At 40.6% G+C, this 21,260-nt stretch overlaps 1 protein-coding gene across 8 annotated transcripts in view; it reads right to left on the minus strand.

The window, feature by feature from the left end:
- Positions 1-21,260, minus strand: part of NCKAP5 (NCK associated protein 5) — a 1,012,185-nt gene that overhangs the window by 217,385 nt on the left and 773,540 nt on the right. For all 8 annotated transcript variants that reach the window (XM_067025888.1, XM_059055602.2, XM_059055601.2 and 5 more), the window contains one exon: positions 3,221-3,289. In XM_067025888.1, coding sequence (XP_066881989.1) covers positions 3,221-3,289 — 69 coding nt within the window. The remainder of the gene's footprint in view (positions 1-3,220; positions 3,290-21,260) is intronic.

Genomic DNA, 21,260 nt, shown 5'->3' on the forward strand with positions numbered 1-21,260 from the left:
GGACTCACTGTGGGTAACCTGGGTGTGCATGAGGGGCGGTATCATTTAATTTCTCAAATTGTACGTTCCCCAACTTCAAGTTAGTATGAAAGATCCTGAAGAGCCTTCTTAGCTGGGATCCAAGATATTAACTTTGTAAATTGGTTTTCAAATCATCCTTGAATGAAAGGACCCACGTAAGATCTTTCTCCTATTAAGTGGCAAAACCAGGACTGAAACTGCTTCTCCTAAAAGTTGAGTGTTTATTCTGATTTTGTTTAATATGTGTGTAAGTAGGTACTGGTGACTTAACCATTTGTACTTTACAGTTAGAAAGTTGTTCTACTATATGTTTTTTAATATTATATCTGTAGTTCAAACTTTGAAATAATTATCCAGTATGATTTTGCAGTTCGTAATTGATTGAGTGGATATTGTTCAGTGCAATTGCTCCTAGGATTTGCCTAAATGTGAGCATCTTCTGCTGGATTCTTCAACTTCAGTAGAAAGCTAGTGTTATGTGAATAATTAATACATGTTCCACTCAAATATTAATTTCCGGAGAAAGTATAAACTTAATAGATATATTTAATAGGGCTAGTTTGAATCAATACGCCTTTATGTTCCGTCCCCCCTCCAAAAAAGATGTTACATGGAAGGTAATGCATGACACACACTGACCCTTTGGCCACGTGTGTTAACACATTGTGTTGTGTGTTGGCTGACCACTGGCCTGTTCTACTGTCAGTTTTCTTCATTTATTGTATTAATATAAATGGTAAAATAGTCAATTAAAAAACGTCTGTAATGTGGGACCCTTTTCTTTTAAATTATTGTTATAAAGTTAATCCAGATTGTACGGTCCTTACACCTGTGCAACACAAAAATAAACACTTTGCCTGGCGTTGTCAGGTACAGGTGGCACTTGGAAGCAGATTTTAGGATTCTACCTCCCATTAGCTGTGTGATGCAAGCATTAGCTTCTGCCAACTAGGATTTGGTTTTTTAATCTGTTAAAGGGAAACAGACTGTGTCTAAATCATTTCAAAGTCCTAATATTGAGTACTGCACAAGTGATCAACGATTTAAATAAAACCGTTCTCATGTCAAAAAAAAAGAACAACAACAAAAAAGTACAGAGGGATTCTCCCTCTGAAAATTCTTTCTTCAGTGGAAACTTTATACTAAATGATTCTGTGGGTGAAAACTTTGGTTTCACCAGACACATGCTAATGAAACCTTTGGAATGCAGACATAGAGAACATACAGAAAGCAGGCTGTGAATTTCCAGAAAGGGATGCTGGGAGCTATTTGAGTGACGGGGGAGGAATGACTTGTGGGAAAATTGTGACAACTAAGAAGTTTCTGTGGTGTGATTCACATAAATATGACTTCTGAATGCAGATTAAGTCTCATCGGAAATTTCTGTGCAGGAGGTTAAAGTGGAACTCTGCTGATCAATACATATGACCCAAGGGCAATATTTGTTCCTTTAAATATCCTTGGATCTATTTGGTCTTTCTTGCCCTAAACTTTGATTGGACCAAGTACCTGGGGAACAGGGGTGAGGGGGCTGAACTGGCCTCACTAGACACTGAGTCGCCCACTCCTCCTTTTATGTCAACTTACTTGAGTGATTCTTTTAACTTTGGACAGTGTAAAGATTATTCAGAGTCCTTTTAAGTCTTGACGGGACAGAGGAGTGCAAACACCATTTTGCTTGAGTAACTAATATATATGGCTGGAGATATGAAGCAATTAAAATATTAAATAGCTAAACAATTTTCTGGGGACATTTTGAGGGTTCTTCAACAAGTAACTGTGAAGCAAAGTGGTCTGTGTTATGAGGATAATGGCTCTTAGTTTGTAGGGTTCAACAGCATCACCTGGAGAGCATGCTGATCTACAGATCGATCGTAGCCAGGCCCACCTCCACTCCCAGAGTCTCTGATTCTCTACAGCTGGGAATGGGGCTGAAGAATCTGCATTTCTAACAAGTTCCCAGATGAGGCTGATGCTGCCAGTCCAGGGATCCCATTTCAAGAACCACTGGTGTAGGAACATATCCAGCACAGGCGGAACTCTGAAGGAAACACCATTTCTAGTTTCAAGGGAGAAGAGAAGTATATGGTGGAGGTGATGACGCCATAACTGGGATTGGAAACTGTGTTTTTTGTCAGTTAACCCATCACCTTCTGGGACAATCAAGGGGGAGGGGGTTGGGGGAAGGAAGGGGTAAGGAAGTTCAAGAGCGTTTGTTGGAAAAGGTTTTCCCAATTGTTAGTGAAGAGGCAAAGGCTGAAGATACATTGCTAGTTTCCACTGGTAAGGTAGCAGAACTCGACTGAATGTGATTTTTCTTATTTTCTTAAAATCTCTGTCAGCTATATCACAACAGCTCTTAAACAGAATCTCTTAGAAGAATATGTGCAAGTCTTAGGGTACTGGGCAGATAACTAGAAAAGCCATCCCATCAAGTGAGTAACTCCAATCACCAGCCAAGCCCCAGATAAGAGCTTGTCAGGGAGGCCAATGGCCAGTCCCGGCTGGATGTCATAGGAAAGATGGGTGGTACGTTCCCTGGCGCCGTGTGAAGGGATGGCCGAGAGGAAAACCAGGGCCCTGCAGACACTTCAGTCTTCCCTCCCCTCTCAGGAACTCTGAGACACCCACCATCCCTGCCTTCATCTCTTCATCACCGTCCAATTCCGTTTCTCCGGTTTACTCAGGCGTGTGGCCCTGTCTCCTTCCATTCTGCTCAAATTTTCCTCCTTACTTCCCTTTCTCTTCTTGGCTTGTTCTGAAACCACTGATTTCTTCCCTCCGGCTGCCAGCTGTGAACATCGTCCCCACCCACTCTATCAAGGATTTGCTTTTGCAGAAATGGCATCCAATTGGAGGCGATGCAGCGTGCCCTGAGGTGGCTTTTCTCATTCACAGGCTGGGATCACACTTACTGGACAGGATGAATTTATCATAGAGTGCAGCATCTCCCAACCTATGCCCCAAGCATATTAAACAAAAACCAAGAGGAATTTGCAGATGCCCGTATAAGGATATAGGGAGGGAGGGGGAGGGGACTGACTGAGCTTCCTTCTCCACATTCACATGTTTACAGCTTTCCTTTGAAGGAGAAAATGCTAATGTCCTCTGGAGACCAGTAATAGACACATATTAAGATCTGACATAGGGTATCCTAAATAGTCCAGCCTCTTATCCAGAAGCACCCCACTCCCCTTACCTCATCAAGACACCTCTCATACTGTTCCCTTTGATTTTCATTTTCCAAAGCCAATGCTGAATTCTCTGCCTGCAGTAGAGATACAAAAATAATACAAATAAATCAATGAAATGTTGTGTTTCTTGACAACATCTTCAATACAGCTACTAAATATATCTCCTCAGGATCCAAAACGCTCTTGTAGAAGAATCTTTGACGAGTTTGCTCTAAGTACTATTATAAATCTCTCAGGGATGACTCCTGTCTTATTGTTCACAAAAAAGCATTAGGATTTAAAGAAATGCAAAACTTGATATTTTGAACAGGTAGAAAGTCAAATCATGGCCTGATGCCAGAATGCTCTATAAAAAAAATTATATAATGTTTACTTCATTCTATGAAAATGTAATTGGACGAAATGCCTTAATCCACTTCATTAAGACCTGTCACAGTTTCACAACCTGGTATTTGTTTAGGTCATAGAAGAGAACCTCAGGTAAATTCATGAAAGCATAATTCCAAAAGCAAACTAAACATGTTGTATTCTTGGTTAATCAATGACTTTTGAACATGAGACTATAATGAGGAATTTAAGAATTTTGAACATACTTAAGAGTCCCTCGCTCCTCCCCCTGCCTTTTTGTAACTACTGCTTTCCTACTCCTAAGAGCCTTGTAGGTACCTAAATGTTCAGTAAGTTACTGTAGGATCCTAGGTTGAATATGGTTACTAGGTTACCAGAAGAATAATAAGGGAACAAAAGTATACAGTATAAGCACATTAGGTTTTAGAAGAAGCATGGAATGGTGGCATGAAAACTGCCCTCTGTGTCTGGTGACCTGGGTTCACTTTGGCCACTCCTGGCCCCAGCCTGTATCCTGAACTGTTTTAAGTTAACCCATCCATGGCTGCCATAGTGATCACCATCCCAATCTCCCAAGGAAATCTGGCTCTACCCACCCCTCACGACAGCCCTCCTTGACATTTAGAAGTGGGCGTACAGACCTTTAGATCATTTTTTTCAAAACTATGGTATGATTTTTAGGAGGTACACAGATTCACATTTCCCCGTTATAGTTTCTTTCAACTTTTTTTTGGAAATAATTTCAAACTTTGCAAAAATGGTACAATGAACTGCCGCGTGCCCTTTCCTTAGATTCACCAATTGTTAATATTTTGCCACATTTCCTGTATCACTTTCTTTCTCCTTCAATTTTTTTCCTGCAACTTGAGAGTAAGCTCTTTATCCCTAACTACGTCTGTGTGTATTTCCCAATAACGAAGACACCACAGTATAGTTTTCAAAGTCAGGAAATACAGTGTTTATTAATACAGCACCACAATCTGACCTATAGTCCTTATTCCAAATTCATCCATTGCCCCAATAATGTCGTTATGGCCAAAAAGTTTTTTCCAGCCTAGAATGCTAACTAGGGTCAGGATCCTATCTTGGATGAATGACAAATCATCTGTTCGTCATTCATCCAAGATCGTGTAATCTGGAAGAGTTGCCGTCTATGCTGTTGACCCCTCCCTCCTTTCCTGTTTTTGGTTTTTTTTTTTTTTTTTGGAAGAGTTGAGGGCAATTATTTTGTGGAATGTCCCTTAATTTGGGTTTCTTTCCTGCAGTTTCCTCCTGCACACCTGGCAGTAATGGCACAGAAATGATACTGGGTCCTTCTCAATGCATCGTATCAGAATTGTGTCATGTCCATTTGTCCAATAATTGGACATGTTAACTTTGATCACTTGGTTACGGTGGAGTCTTCCAAATCTCTCCACTATAAATTTACTATCTTTCCTTTTAGAATTAATAAGTAAATTGGGGGTAGGTACTTTGAGACTATGAAAATCTCCTATTCCGCATCAAACTTTTATCTACTTATTTGAGCAACCATCAATGAATCTTGCGTGGATCAACAATTACTTCGGTTGAAAATGATGATTTCTACCATTTTTCTACCTACATTTACGAGTTTGCATGATGTCATAAGGAAGTGTTTTTCCTATTTATTTATCAGTATGAATACACGGATTCTTTTATTATTCATAGGGCTATGTCTGTACTCTCAGTATTTATTTTGATGCTCAATTTTCTCAGCTTTGGGAAGGTGAATCTCTTTAAGCTGTGCCCTTTGACATATTTCCTTCATTTTAAAAACATGTTCTTTCTTTTTTGGCTCAGGGAAATGTTCCATGCCCATTTTGCTTGTCTGTTGCCCCATCCCTTAAATCAGCCATTTTCCCAAGAAATCCTGCTTCTTTTTAGTTGGGCAATGATATTTGGAAACTAAGATCTGGATATTAATGTGTGCAAATTACTACTGAGGGATCACTGCTCCTAGAATGGAGGGAAGGATTTCTCCCTTCTCTTCCTCTCTTCCCCTCCCCCCTCCTTGCACATGCGTGCACGCGCGCGCACGCACACACACACACACACACACACACACACACACACAACCCCCGCACAGACTTCCTCCTTGTCCTCCCTTTCCATATTTTTATCTTCCTTTTTCTAGAGTGAAAGCATGGGCTGCTGACATCATTATATTGTCTCATTTCTTCAATCCTAAAGTGCGTACGAAATGGTCACACTACAAAAAAAATAGTACTAAGAAGAATTCACATTTGCTTTTTCTTTAGAATGCAGGTATATAGTAAAAATACTGTGTTCAAAAGATACCAGACTGGCTCTTCCTCACCCCTCACACCTAAGTGTGGCCACACTATTTATTTGAAACTGAAGCTGGAAGGGTTGCATTTATGAATATTCTTTATGAGACTCAGAGAAATTTTGAGGAAGTTAACATCTGCTTCTTTCTCAATTTAATTTTATTTAGACTTAAATATGTTTTAAGAAGCAGATTCACAGATACAGAGAACTCTAGTGGTTACCAGCAGAGAGAGGGAAGGGGGAGGGACCATATAGGGGAAGGGGGGTAACAGGTACAAATTACCATGTATAAAATAATCTACAAGGACACATTGTACCACACAGGGAATATAGCCAACATTTTATAGTAACTATACATGGAGTATAACCTTTAAAAACTATGAATCACTATATTGTACACCTGTAACATATAATGCTATACATCAACTATACTTCAATTAAAAATGTTTAAATTGTTTCAAAAAAAGAAAATTTATTTTGAAATTCAGTTCAGGTCATTTGTCTCTGATAGTATTCAAATTTAATTTCTCCTCTTCTCATTGGTTTCATTTTATATTTTGAATATGGAAAACATGATTCCAAAAGTCAAAATGATACTAAAAGGAGCGAGGTGTCACTTCCTCTCCTAACCCTTCGACGTCAACCCTTCCACCTCTCACAGATTCTCTCTCTAGTACCCATCACTCCCTTTGTTGTTACCATCTAGTTACAATCCTGTGCCCTGCCCCCTCCTGTTATATATGCAACAATCAACTGTTCCCCCGCCTTTTTTCCTACCAGTTCTCTACTTGCATTCTTTCTGTTTTATCAGTTTATCACTTTCACGTACTATTCTTCCACCCTTGCCCTATACACCCCTGTTTTAGCCTCTTTGCTGGATGATGACTGGGGAGGCTGGTCCTATACTTCTCTTTTACTTCCACAGCATCTTCAAATTTTCCCTCTTCTTTTTCCCTTCACAGGCACATCTTCAGATGGTACCTTTTCTCTCAGCCTCATTGTCCCCAGAATCATGGCCTCGCTCAGATGGTCACCTTAGGTCCTGTACACTTTCAAGCCCTGCCCTACAGCCAGTACTGAGATTTGAGCTCGTGGTGTCAGACCTTCTCATTCTGGGAGTGCTTTCCTTGTACCCTCTGCTACCACCCTGTCCTGGCACACACAGCCTCGCTGTGGATAGTGCTGTGGGTACAGTATTTGGTGTTTCTTTTTCTGCAGACAGCAATTGAAGTTCTAGTGTTCTGTTTTCTGGTAACACAGAAGGTGCGGGTTCCATGTGGTTTTATTTGTGCTTTGATGATTTGAATTTTTTTTTGGTTTTTTTTTTGGCAGATGGATGAAAAGTTTCAGATTTAGGCCCGCTTGTTACTTACCAATGAAACTGACATGGTGCCACTGAACTAGGATGGGCCACAGAGGCTGAAGTAAACAGTCTGTTTGGATGCCACTGTCAGAACGTCGCGACCTAGTCATCTTTCAAGTCCAATGATTTAAACCCCTGTTTCTTCTTCAACTTTCCATTCTAATACTTGGCTTCGACATTTTTCCTCTGGGCTCGAATCCCTGTTTTAGCAACCCTCTCCCAACACTCCTGTCCCTCAGCTGGGATCCTACACTGTTCTTTCCATTTTCATCATGGACAGACATCTGCCACATAGCCCAGTCCTTCTACCCTCATGCTGAACATCTGTTCAGATTTTATTTATTTATTATTATTTTATTTTTGCAGTACACGGGCCTCTCACTGCTGTGGCCTCTCCCGTTGCGGAGCACAGGCTCGGGACGCGCAGGCTCAGCGGCCGTGGCTCACGGGCCCAGCCGCTCCGCGGCATGTGGGATCCTCCCGGACTGGGGCACGAACCCGTGTCCTCTGCATCGGCAGGTGGACTCTCAACCACTGCACCACCGGGGAAGCCCTGTTCAGATTTTTAAGTATTGGTTATCCTCAGCCAGTTCCATCATTTCATTCCCCACGCAAACTAAACGGAAAGCTTTTCCTGACTTGCTGTTGGCTCCTCCAGGGCTTGCTCTGGCCTGTCACACTGAACCCCCTTCAGACCTGCAGCTGGTGTAACCCCTCAGCTCCCTGCCCAGCCCAGGTGGGAGGGCCGGTTCTACCCCCCGCCGCAGTTTACCTGGCAATAGCAGGCTGTGTAACCTTCAACAAGTCATGGAACCTTTCTGGGATTACAGTTCTTCGGTAGTTAATAAGTGAAGGGAACATACTAGCCAATCTACAAAGCGACTTCCGGTTCAAATATTTGGATACCATGAATAATGGAGAAACTGCTAGAATTTCAGTTTTATAAAGTCACTGCTTTCTTTGGAGAAATTTAGTGTCCCTGGGGTCTACTGATTTTAGTAAAGCAACAGCACAGAGGATGATGGGGAGAGATAAAGGAGAGAACAGCAATGCCAGCTTATATTGCTTTCACTTGAAAAATCTTGGGAAATAATACATAAGGAAATAAAGTTGAAAATGGGAATGTATATGGGATGTCTGTATCTCGCTTCTACCCACAATATCACGTTGCAATAACACTCCAATCGATCCATTCAGATAATTATCATCATTACACCATTTACATTACTTGCCTTACGTTTACTGCTCTGACAATCTATTACAGGCAAGCAAATTAAATACCTTAAGGGTTCTGGGAAAGACATGGCAGTCACATTTATGGTTAATGCGTTCAGTTACAGAGACCAATTTAATTGATGTAATCCTACATATCCCAGGGGACAACGGAAATATTAACAATTATGCTGGTGAAGTTAAAATAATCTTGAACTCATGATTTTCTTTAATCCATTTGCACTTATTAGAAATTCAGGATTAACCTGCTACCAACATGAGACAACAGGGGAAGAAAACAGAAAAAGAAAAAAGGAAACTTAATTAAATGTGATTTAAAGAGACAGTGACTATTTGTATGGCAGGGATGGGAGAGGATGAGGCAGAGAGGGAAAGAGAAAATGTCAGTGTCACTACTGAGACTTACAGAATGATAACATGGGTTTTGTCACTTTAAATAAGTGTGTTATTAAAGCAGTGTACTCAGAGGATGTCACTAGAGTGTTCAATTAAATATAACAGCGGGTCTTAGGGCTCAGCTTTGTCCTGCACAACAATCAAAAGCTTGTGTCAGACTTGGTCTCTGATTTAGAGGATTTCCTGCTCTGTGTGGTTTCCTCAGGGCTCCAAATTGCAGGGATCTAAATACGTTTCTGATTTCATCCCTAAAGTCCTTAAAAATCTTTATAAAATTGAAGAGCTTCATAGAGTACATCTGTATTGTTTTGGTTTACTGTGGAAAATGGGTCTGAATTAATATATGTAAAATTTTTTTAAATTGAAGTATAGTTGATTTACAATGTTGTTGAATTAATGTATGTTTAATATTAATATATGTTTTAAAGAAACTAAGTTCCTTAGGGGGTCTGCTTTGTGAATAGACATGCTGGCCGGAGCTTACAAATGATTAAATGGACCAATGCTTCTAAAGCGCTGCTCTACATTAATCCTCTAAGTGCTCATTATGTATGAATCTTTCTATACTATAAATGTGTTTAATACATCTGCTACAGTTGAATGTTTGTGTCCTCCCCAAATTCATATGTTGAAATCCTAACGCCCAATGTGATGGTATTAAAGGGTGGGGCCTTTTGAAGGTGAGCAGGACATGAGGGTGGAGCCTGCATGAAGGGGATTAGAGTCCTCATAAAGGAGGCTCTGAAGGTTGCCAGCCCCCCTTCCTTCAGGGAGGACACAGCAAAAAGGCACCGGCTATGGCTATGAACCAAGAAGAGGACCCTGACCAGAAGTTGACCATGCTGGGGTCTTGATCTTGGACTTCCCAGCTTCCAGAACTGACAGAAATAAATTTCTGATATTTATAAACTACTTGGTCTTTGGTTTTTTGTTATAGCAGCCTGAACAGACTAAGACAGTTTCCTTTTCCACAGACCAAAGGTAGAATAGTTCTACACAAAAAATCTTTCCTCTACATAAAATCACAACTCCACTGTAGGATTTTCACCTGTTATATTCTGTCCCCACTCATCTATGCAAACATATATTTGCTGCTACATAGCATATACCATCTCTCAGATCAGGTCTAGACCCTGTTCATCTCAAGAAGTTCAAGGTCTCATTCCCCAGGCTACGCCTTTGTTTCTGCTGTTTCACACGGAATATGCTTCACTTTCCCACTGGCTTTTCTAAACTCTACTTATTTTTTGTGGTCTGGTGAAGAAGTGAACCTAAAAACTTATACGGAGACATATATTTAAATTAAAAAAGTAATTTCAGATGGACAAAAAAGTTTCAAAAACATTACAAAGAGTTCTTCTATAACTTTCACTCAGATTCACCAAAGGTTAGCTTTTACCATGCTTGCTTTATCATTTGTTTTATGGAAGAAAGAAGAAGGTGGAAAGAGAAGGATGTCTTCTGAAGGGAAAAAAGAGAGAAAGAGAAGAAAAACTCCAATTCACGATAGTTAGAAGGGATGCATCCTTGTGGTTTCCCTTCTGTAACGGCTGGTCTTTTTCGGAATGACATCTTCCCAGCTTGCTGAAAACCCTTAACTCAGCAAAGGCAAACAGGTCAGAATAAAGTCAGGAAAAAGGTATTTCTCAAAAATCATGGTTGGGCCCCAAAGGCAGGAAAGCACACCTTTCTATGATCGCCCCTCTGAATCAGAGTCCTGTGACACACCAGTTAAATACCTGAGTATTTATGCCTGAGTTGCCCATTATAGTACCATCCTAACAACTTCACTCTGTGCACCAAGAATCTTCAGATTCGGCCTTCCAAGCAAAACAGAGATGCCTCAAATAGCCTTAATTACACAGTAGTCTGTTCTATTTTGAAAGCCATCTAAGGAGAAAGCATCATGGGAGTGGCTGGGCACGCCATCCAAGCGTGCACATTTTCATCTCATAAAGTGATACAAGGCCTGAATTCACCAAGAACTGGACCTGGACATTGAATCTCCTTCCCTGTATCTTCATCCATTAAAACTTATGGCGTTTCTGGATCATTCATCTTATCATGTCTGGTCACTGTGGTGGCCAGGTTGGAGGCATAGCTGGCAAAAGGGTGTTTTCCACTGATTGTATTTAAGAGCTACATCTCCAAACCTGGGCAACATGTAGGGCTGCGGTGCACTTGGAGACAAAATCTGTCATTCTAGAAAATTTCCGGAAATAGTTATAAGCTCTGCCCATCCACCACAGGAATAGGAAATGCATTCTGGAATGCATTCATGGAAGGCTTAGAAGGAATCTCTGTGCCCATACATGCACAGGCACACTGCCAAAATGTCATTACTCTTGCACTAAAGTAAGCTGCGGATGCCCAGTAAGTCTGGACCGAGCACAAGGCACTGGGGAGCTAAATTCAAATAAAATAGCATTCATGTCTCAAGGAGTTCAGGATCCCAAGCAGTGAGAATATGTTATGCAGGACCTGTCTGGAGGTTCTCTTTTTTTTTTCTGATTTTTAATTATTTATTTTTTAACATCTTTATTGGAGTATAATTGCCTAACAATAGTGTATTAGTTTCTGCTCTATAACAAAGTGAATCAGCTATACATATACATACATCCCCATATCTCCTCCCTCTTGTGTCTCCCTCCCACCATCCCTATCCCACCCCTCTAGGTGGTCACAAAGCACCGAGCTGATCTCCCTGTGCTATGCGGCCGCTTCCCACTAGCTATCTACTTTGCATTTGGTAGTGTATATATGTCCATGCCACTCTCTCACCTTGTCCCAGCTGACCCTTTCCCTTCCCCATGTCCTCAAGTCCATTTCTCTACATCTGCGTCTTTATTGCTGTCCTGCCCTTAGGCTCTTCAGAACCACTTAAAAAAAAATTTTTATTCCATATATATGTGTTAGCATACGGTATTTGTTTTTCTCTTTCTGACTTACTTCACTCTGTATGACAGACTCTGGGTCCATCTACCTCACTACAAATAACTCAATTTCATTTCTTTTTATGGCTGAGTAATATTCCATTGTATATATGTGCCACGTCCTCTTTATCCATTCATCTGTCAATGGACGCTTAGGTTGCTTCCATGTCCCGGCTACTGTAAATAGAGCTGCAGTGAACATTTTGGTACATGACTCTTTTTGAATTATGGTTTTCTCAGGGTATATGCCCAGTAGTGGGATTGCTGGGTCATATGTTAGTTCTATTTTTAGTTTTTTAAGGAACCTCTATACTGTTCTCCATAGTGGCTGTATCAATTTACATTCCCACCAACAGTGTAGGAGGGTTCCCTTCTCTCCACACCCTGTCCAGCAATCGTTACTTGTAGATTTTTTGATGATGGCCATTCTGGCCGGTGTGAGGTAATACCTCATTATAATTTTGATCTGCATTTCTCTAATAATTAGTGATGTTGAGCATCTTTTCGTGTGCCTATTGGCCACCTGTATGTCTTCTTTGGAGAAGTGTCTATTTAGGTCTTTCTGTCTAAGGTCTGTTTTGACAATTTGATTTTAGAAACCCAATATCAAAGCATCATAAAGCTGTTAGTACCTGTACCTCCTCCCCCATTAATGAGGTTACTTCCTTTGTCTCTGAACTTGCTAAATGGGATTAACTTGACCTTCCCTCCCCTGAAACTCTATCTCTCCTCTCCACTAGCTAGAAGAGGATAATTGATCTTTTCAGCCTGGAACAGATTGTACTTGGGACTCAGACTTGTGTTGATTCAGGGAAGTGAAGCTCTGTATGTCTGACAAGTGTGTGTGTTTAAAGACTGGTACAAATATTTTATTATTCCAAACATTTAATACTATTGTCATATTATTCCAAATTATTCCTATTAAAATTGAAAAACTCAGCAATTTCAAAAATTACATATTTGCACTCAAGATGCAACAAGTAATTTCTAATCATGACAGAGCCTAAAATGCAGGTACCCTAAAGGTCTTAGCAAAAACAACCTTTGAACATATTTTGCTCCCCAGATGTGTGTTCAAAAATACCAAACCTCTTTGACTTTCAAGCAACAGGGGACTAGAGTGAATTCTGTGGTTTTAGAGAGTCACAGAGAAATTTCACAGAACTGAGAAATGTGAACAGATCTGATCACTTTGTTGCATAGGGGATATTTGTGACATTAATCATCAGTCATTTTAGAAGTTGAATTATTCAAAACTTGATTGATTTGCATAACGTAATATCAATTAAGATACTGACCTTATTACCTCATTTAATTGAAGACCCCTAGACTGTATGGGGTAGATAGTGTTAGCTCCATTTCACAGATTAAAAAATAAACTTAAATTGCCCATATACATCCTTTATGCTACAGGGATAATATCATTATATACACAGTCCTTATTCCTTAAGTATTTTGAAGAACAGCATATAAACAAAGAAAGCCCAAGAAATATAGCGTGAGTGTTTGTCCCCACTCCGCCGAAAAGCAAGCAATTTGGGTTGTTTGACTGGGAATTCCTTTAGGAATAGGAATCTTTGACCTCTGACCTACACAGGAACTGTAAGACAAAGAGGGGAAGTAAACAAGCACAGACATTTGCACTCCAGGAATCGGTTTACCCCCAAGACAAAATTACTTAAAAATGTAAGTTAAAAGTACAAAGATATACCATTACACGTGCACCAAATTGGCACCAACAGAAAAAAGGTAAAAGGCAAGTGCTGGTGAATACATGGAGAAATAGGTACTCTCATATCACACCAGGAGGAGGTATAAATAAATGTATTCATGCAGAACAGTTTGGCTTAACCTACCAAAGGAGAAGATGCTTATACCTCTCAGCCCAGCAAAGCCATCTATAGGTACATCTGCTACAGATGTCTGTGAACAACTGTAACAGGATGGCCATACACATCTGCTCACAGCATCTTTGCTCTTACAAGCTCCCAGACGGACGTAATCCAAATGAAGACTAACAGTACAACTGGCAATTTGTGGTAAATTTATATAATGAAATAATATACAGAAATGAAAAACAGTGGAATAGAGCATGAAAAATGGATAACACATATGAACCTTGCAACAACAGCACTGAGTAAAAGAAGCAGGATGTACATTCAAACATATTTATACAAAGACACATACATGGGCATACACATACATACACATTATGTCCCCAAATGATTCCAAGTACAAATGTTAAAACTGAAAAAATTATATTGTTTGGGAATACAAAAATAGGAAGTAAAACTATTTTTTTCCAAAAGCAAGAAAAGGATTATTCCAGAAGTCAGATGTACAATTGCCTCTGGTGGGGACAGAGGAAACTGTGATGAGACAGGAACCTGTGGGGGGCCTCTGGGCTCCTGGCGATATTTCATTGGCTGACCTAGTCGCAGTTCTTCAATTGTTTGCATTATAATTTTTCACTGTAAATATACATTTTATGCACTTGTCTGTAAACACATTTCACACACACACAAACAACATGCAAATAAGTAACAGAGCACAAGGCGGGGCTTCAGGGCAAGGGAGTTCTGGAAGGGTCTAGATGTACTCGGGCAGCCAGCTCTGCTCTTACAGGGTCAGAGGGTGCAGAGTGGGGACACAGGGCAGGGAAAAGGACAAAGAGGTGGAAGGAGCCAGCCGCTGTGGTGAAAGGACACGACCAAATGTGTATCTTAAGCTAACTAACCCCTGGCACCAGCAACGAAGAGGGATTCCAGTGGCAGGTGGGGAGATCAGAAAACATGTGACTGCAGCATCCCGTCAAAGACCACTTGCCCCTGAAATACAACGGTAGCATCGGGGAGGAGGGGGAAGACACACTGGAGAAAGAATTCAGAACAGATTCTACAGCTCCTCACCAGCACCTGGGTGAGAAGGACAGCTGAGAACCAAAGACAAAACAAAGGTTGATATTCTAGGTCTCTGAGACAGTGGTAAGGTCTTTGACAGAAAAGCAGAGCGAAGTGAGATAAACAGTGGTCCATGAGATTTTTAGAAAAAAATCTATTGCTCTGCCATGGAATAATTTTTTTCCCCTTCCTACAGAGAAGACAAAATGACAGTAGGTGTCTAACTCTTGATCTTAAGCAATGTATGCCAGCAGTCCACACTGACCCCTCTCCCCTTTCTTTGCATTGTTTGCATGTTTCCAGGACATCCTTTTCAGTGATGCTCATGGCTCGCTCTGAGGCTCCCTTTCTCTTTAGGGAAGAATAATGTCCCTTTGCTTAAGAATTCACAAGGAATGACCCAGCAATCCCACTACTGGGCATATACCCAGAGAAAACCATAATGCAAAAAGACACATGCACCCCAGTGTTCACTGCAGCACTATTTACAATAGCCAGGACATGGAAGCAACCTAAATGCCCATCAACAGACGAATGGATAAAGAAGATGTGGTACGTGTATACAATGGAATATTACTCAGCCTTATAAAGGAACTAAACTGCATCATTGGTAGAGACGTGGATGGACCTAGAGTCTGTCATACAGAGTGAAGTAAGTCAGAAAGAGAAAAACAAATATCGTATATTAACACATATATGTGGGACCTAGAAAAACGGTACAGATGAACCAGTTTGCAAAGCAGAAATAGAGACACAGATGTAGAGAACAAATGTATGGACACCAAGGCGGGAAAGTGGAGGTGGCGGGGGATAGTGGGATGAGTTGGGAGATTAGGATTGACATGTATACACTTATGTGTATAAAATAGATAACTAATAAGAACCTGCTGTGTAAAAAAAATAAAACAAAATTAATTTTAAAAAAAAGAAGGATAGAGGCTGATCTTTCCTCAGGAAGACACATGAAGCAGAGCCACAGCTGACTCTTGCCAACATGTAACAAAAGCAAGAAATAAAACTTTAATCTTGTAAACAACTGGGTTTGTTTTGTTGTTGTTTTACCACAGCATAACCTGTAAAAATTTAATAATATATAAAATATACCAGTGGAATAGTTTTGGAAGCCAGAAAGATGGTAAAACATGTTAAGTAATAGGGAAACATTTGATAATGCTATCAAAAACAATAATGTGGGGCTTCCCTGGTGGCACAGTGGTTGAGAGTCCGCCTGCACGCGGGTTCGTGCCCCGGTCCGGGAAGATCCCACATGCCGTGGAGCGGCTGAGCCCGTGAGCCATGGCCGCTTAGCCTGCGAGTCCAGAGCCTGTGCTCTCCAACGGGAGAGGCCACAGCGGTGAGAGGCCCGCATACGGAAAAAAAAAAAAAAAAAAAAAAAAAAGCAATAACATGGAATAAAGTTATACATCAAATGAAAAAAACAAGCAAAAAACAAACAAACAAAAATTCACAAGGAAAACGGTATTAAGCTTTAGGAAGATTACAATTAAAACTAATTAGGAGGCATAATCTCTGGCCTTTCCACTCAGGACAACTGCCCTTCCAATTGGTGAGCGGATGGATGGCTAAGAGTCAGTGGAAGGCTGCCTCAGCCCTGCTCTGCACTCCCATCTGTCCCCTACATGAGTGGGCAGTAGCTGCTCCAACACGTGGAGCCTTCTGCCTTCTTCTGAGGATGGAGTGTGATGGGGGAATCCAGTGGCTAAGGATAATTTAGTTTGGCTATTCCCTTTAGCTGAAACTATAAGGACATGTGACACCCCTTGACTCACGTCTATCATTTGGTGTCCTGAAATTTACTCACTGGGGTTCAGAAAATCTAAATAAGATCTGGCCACAAGAGAGGAACTACCCTCAAATTTGTGGCAGTTCTCAAAATAATCAGTTTTGAAGAAACAAGTGGTTCAGTTTTGTATATTTGAGGTGTGAGAGTAACATCTGGAAGAGATCCATCCAGGTGTTGGAAAAGTGGGTTTAATTTGAGATGGAAGCCAGAGCTAGAGTCATTGGCGTATCTGTGTCAGAGGCGAGCACAGGAGCTCTGGAAAATGACGATGACGATGACAACGGGAGTTAACGAGTATGGATGGTTTTTACATGCCAGGCTCTGTGCTCAGCACTTAGTATACTTGATCTCATGGAATTCTTACAGCCGTGCTACAGAGAGACTATTCTGTCCATTTTCCAGATGAGTGATCTGAGGCTCAGAGAGATTTGGTGGTTTTCTTCAGGTCACACGGACCTAACTGAATGAGAAGCACTCTGAGCCTTCACAGTAAACTTTTTAGCATCCTGCCCTCCCGCTTGCTTTTGCTTTAACGCAATTACGCTAAACTGAATCCCCTTCTAGAAATGACATCCTTTATTTGCAAGTCCAGGGGCTAAAAGAGGGTGGGTGATCTTCCACTTCCCTTGAGAGAACTGGCAAGCAGTGGGGGTTGCTGTGAAAACCTTGTGGAGAGAGGAAAACTAACGTTTACACACAACCCTGATTCTTCTCATTCTACCTTTGAAAATTTTCTGAGTTGCTTCCTGTGGGTGAGTGGATGGGTGTTGGCAGATAGTTTTAAGCAGCTGGCACCCTGTGGTGATAAGGGATGAGGCGGCTGAAATATAATTCCTTATTGAGGGCTGGATAAAAACAGAATAAACACCTCAGCTGACAGCTCAGCTTAGGGGCAATAACAGACATGTAGGTTGGGAAGCTGGCAGCCACCAATTTTATTAAAAGATTTTTCTGTTTGAATTACACATCATGTTACAAAGATAATATTGGATCAATGTGTAGATTATGCATTTATCTGTTGATGCTACTAAGGAGGTTTTTTTTTTTTTCTTTTTTGTTGTGGTACGCGGGCCTCTCACTGTTGTGGCCTCTCCCGTTGCAGAGCACAGGCTCTGGAGGTGCAGGCTCAGCGGCCATGGCTCACGGGCACAGGCACTCTGCAGAATGTGGGATTCTCCCAGACCGGGGCACGAACCTGCGTCCCCTACATCGGCAGGCGGACTCTCAGGTACTGCGCCACCAGGGAAGCCCTACTTTGGTGGTTTTAAAAACATTTCCAGGAATTGCAGAGCTCCGCCAGAGCTGACTCTGCAGTGTGGCTGACAAGGCCTTGGTGCTCCAGCCGGGTGTTAGGCCTGAGCCTCTGAGGTGGGAGAGCTGAGTTCAGGACATTGGACCATCAGAGACCTGCTGGCCCCAAGTAATATCAGTCGGTGAGAGCTCTCCCAGAGATCTCCGTCTCAACGCTAAGACCGAGCTCCACTCAATGACCAGCAAGTTCCAGAGCTGGACACTCTATGCCAAAAAACTAGCAAGACAGAACACTACCACACCCATTAGCAGAGATGCTGCCTAAAATAATAATAAGTTCGCAGACACCCCAAAACACACCACTGGACACAGTTCTGCCCACAGGAAAGACAAGGTCCAGCCTCATCCACCAGAACACAGGCACTAGTCCCCTCCACCAGGAAGCCTACACAACCCACTGAACCAGTCTTACCCACTGGGGGCAGACACCAAAAACAATGGGAACTATGAATCTGCAGCCTGCAAAAACAAGACCCCAAACACAGTAAGTTAAGCAAAATGAGAAGACAGAGAAATACACCGCAGATGAAGGAGCAAAGTACTAACCCAACAGACCAAACAAGTGAAGACAAAATAGGCAGGCTACCTGAAAAAGAATTCAGAGTAATGATAAGTAAAGATGATCCAAAATCTTAGAAATAGAATGGAGAAAATACAAGAAACGTTTAACAAGGACCTAGAAGAACTAAAGAGCAAACAATCAATGATGAACGACACAATAAATGAAATTGAAAATTCTCTAGAAGGGATCAATAGCAGAATAACTGAGGCAGAAGAATGGATACGTGACCTGAAAGATAAAACAGTGGAAATAACTACCGCAGAGCAGAATAAAGAAAAAAGAATGAAAAGAATGGAGGACAGTCTCAGAGACCTCTGGGACAACATTAAACACACCAACATTCGAATTATAGGGGTCCCAGAAGAAGAAAAGAAAAAGAAAGGGACTGAGAAAGTATTTGAAGAGATTAGAGTTGAAAACTTCCCTGATATGGGAAAGGAAATAGTCAATCAAGTCGAGGAAGTGCAGAGTCCCATACAGGACAAATCCGACGGAAACACTCCAAGACACATATTCATCAAACTATCAAAAATTAAATACAAAGACAAAACATTAAGAGCAGCAAGGGAAAAGCAACAAATAACATAAAAGGGAATCCCTATAAGGTCAACAGCTGATCTTTCAGCAGAAACTCTGCAAGCCAGAAGGGAGTGAGAGAACATATTTAAAGTGATGAAAGGGAAAAGCCTACAACCAAGATTACTCTACCCAGCAAGGATCTCATTCAGATTTGACAGACAAATAAAACGTTTACAGACAAGCAAAAGCTAAGAGAATTCAGCACCACCAAACCAGCTTTACAACAAACACTAAAGAAACTTCTCTAGGCAGGAAACATAAGAGAAGGAAAAGATTTACAAAAACAAACTGAAAACAATTAAGAAAATGGTAATAAGAACATACATATCAGTAATTACCTTAAATGTAAATGGATTAAATGCTCCAACCAAAAGACATACACTGGCTGAATGGATCCAAAAACAAGATCCATATATATGCTGTCTACAAGAGACCCACTTCAGACCTAAGGACACATACAGACTGAAAGTGAGGGGATGGAAAAAGATATTCCATGCAAATGGAAATCAAAAGAAAGCTGGAGTAGCAATTCTCATACCAGAAAAAACAGACTTTAAAATAAAGACTTACAAGAGACAAACAAGGACACTAAATAATGATCAAGGGATCATTCCAAGAAGAAGATATAACAATAGTAAATATTTATGCACCCAACATAGGAGCACCTCAACATAGGCAAATGATAACAGCCATAAAAGAGGAAATTGACAGTAACACAGTAATAGTAGGGGACTTTAATACCGCACTTTCACCAACGGACAGATCATCCAAAATGAAAATAAATAAGGAAATAGAAACTTTAAATGACACCTTAAACAAGATGGATTTAATTGATATTTAAAGGACATTCCATCCAAAACAACAGAATACACTTTCTTCTCAAGTGCTCATGGAACATTCTCCAGGATAGAGCATATCTTGGGTCACAAATCAAGCCTTGGCAAATTTAAGAAAATTGAAATCGTATCAAGTATCTTTTCACACCACAACACTATGAGACTAGATATCATTTACAGGAAACAACTGTGAAAAATACAAACACATGGAGGCTAAACAATACACTACTAAATAACCAAGAGATCACTGAAGAAATCAAAGAAGAAATAAAAAAACACCTAGAAACAAATGACAATGAAAACACGATGACCCCAAACATACGGGATGCAGCAAAAGCAGTTCTAAGAAGGAGGTTTATAGCAATACAATCCTACCTCAAGAAACATCTCAAATAAAGAACCTAATCTTACAACCAAAGCAATAGAGAAAGAAGAACAAAAAACCCCAAAGTTAGCAGAAGGAAAAAATCATAATGATCAGATCAGAAAGAAATGAAAAAGAAATGAAGGAAATGATAGCAAAGATCAATAAAAGTAAAAGCAGGTTCTTTGAGAAGATAAACAAAACTGATAAACCTTTAGCCAGACTCAACAAGAAAAAGAGGGAGAGAACTCAAATCAAGAAAATTGGAAATGAAAAGGGGAAAGTTACAGCAGACACTGCACAAATACAAAGCATCCTAAGAGACTACTACAAGCAATTCTATGCCAATAAAATGGACAACCTGGAAGAAATGGACTAATTCTTAGAAAGGTATAACCTTCCCAGACTAAAACAGTAAGAAACAGAAAATATGAACAGACCAATCACAAGTAATGAAATTGAAAGTGTGATTAAAAATCTTCCAACAAACAGAAGTCCAGGACCAGATAGCTTCACAGGTGAATTCTATCAAACATCTAAGGAAGAGCTAACACCCATCCTTCTGAAACTCTTCCAAAAAATTGCAGAGGAAGGAACACTCCTAAACTCATTCTATGAGACCACCATCACCCTGATACCAAAACCAGACAAAGATACTAGAAAAAAAGAAAATTACAGACCAATATCACCGATGAACATAGATGCCAAAATCCTCAACAAAATACTAGCAAACAGAATCCAACAACACATTAAAAGGATCATACACCACAATCAAGTGGGATTTATCCCACGGATGCAAGGATTCTTCAATATATGCAAATCAATCTATGTGATACATCATATTAACAAATTAAAGAAGAAAAACCATATGATCATCTCAAAAGATGCAGAAAAAGCTTTTAACAAAATTCAACACACATTTATGATAAAAACTCCCCAGAAAATGGGCATAGAGGGAACTTACCTCAACATACTAAAGGCCATATACAACAAACCCACAGCAAACATTATTCTCAATGGCGAAAAACTGAAAGCATTTCCTCTAAGATCAGGAATAAGACAAGGATGTCCACTCTCGCCACTATTATTCAACATAGTTTTGGAAG

This window comes from Kogia breviceps, chromosome 2, assembly GCF_026419965.1.
Source record: "Kogia breviceps isolate mKogBre1 chromosome 2, mKogBre1 haplotype 1, whole genome shotgun sequence".
NCBI classification, from domain to species: Eukaryota; Metazoa; Chordata; class Mammalia; order Artiodactyla; family Physeteridae; genus Kogia; species Kogia breviceps.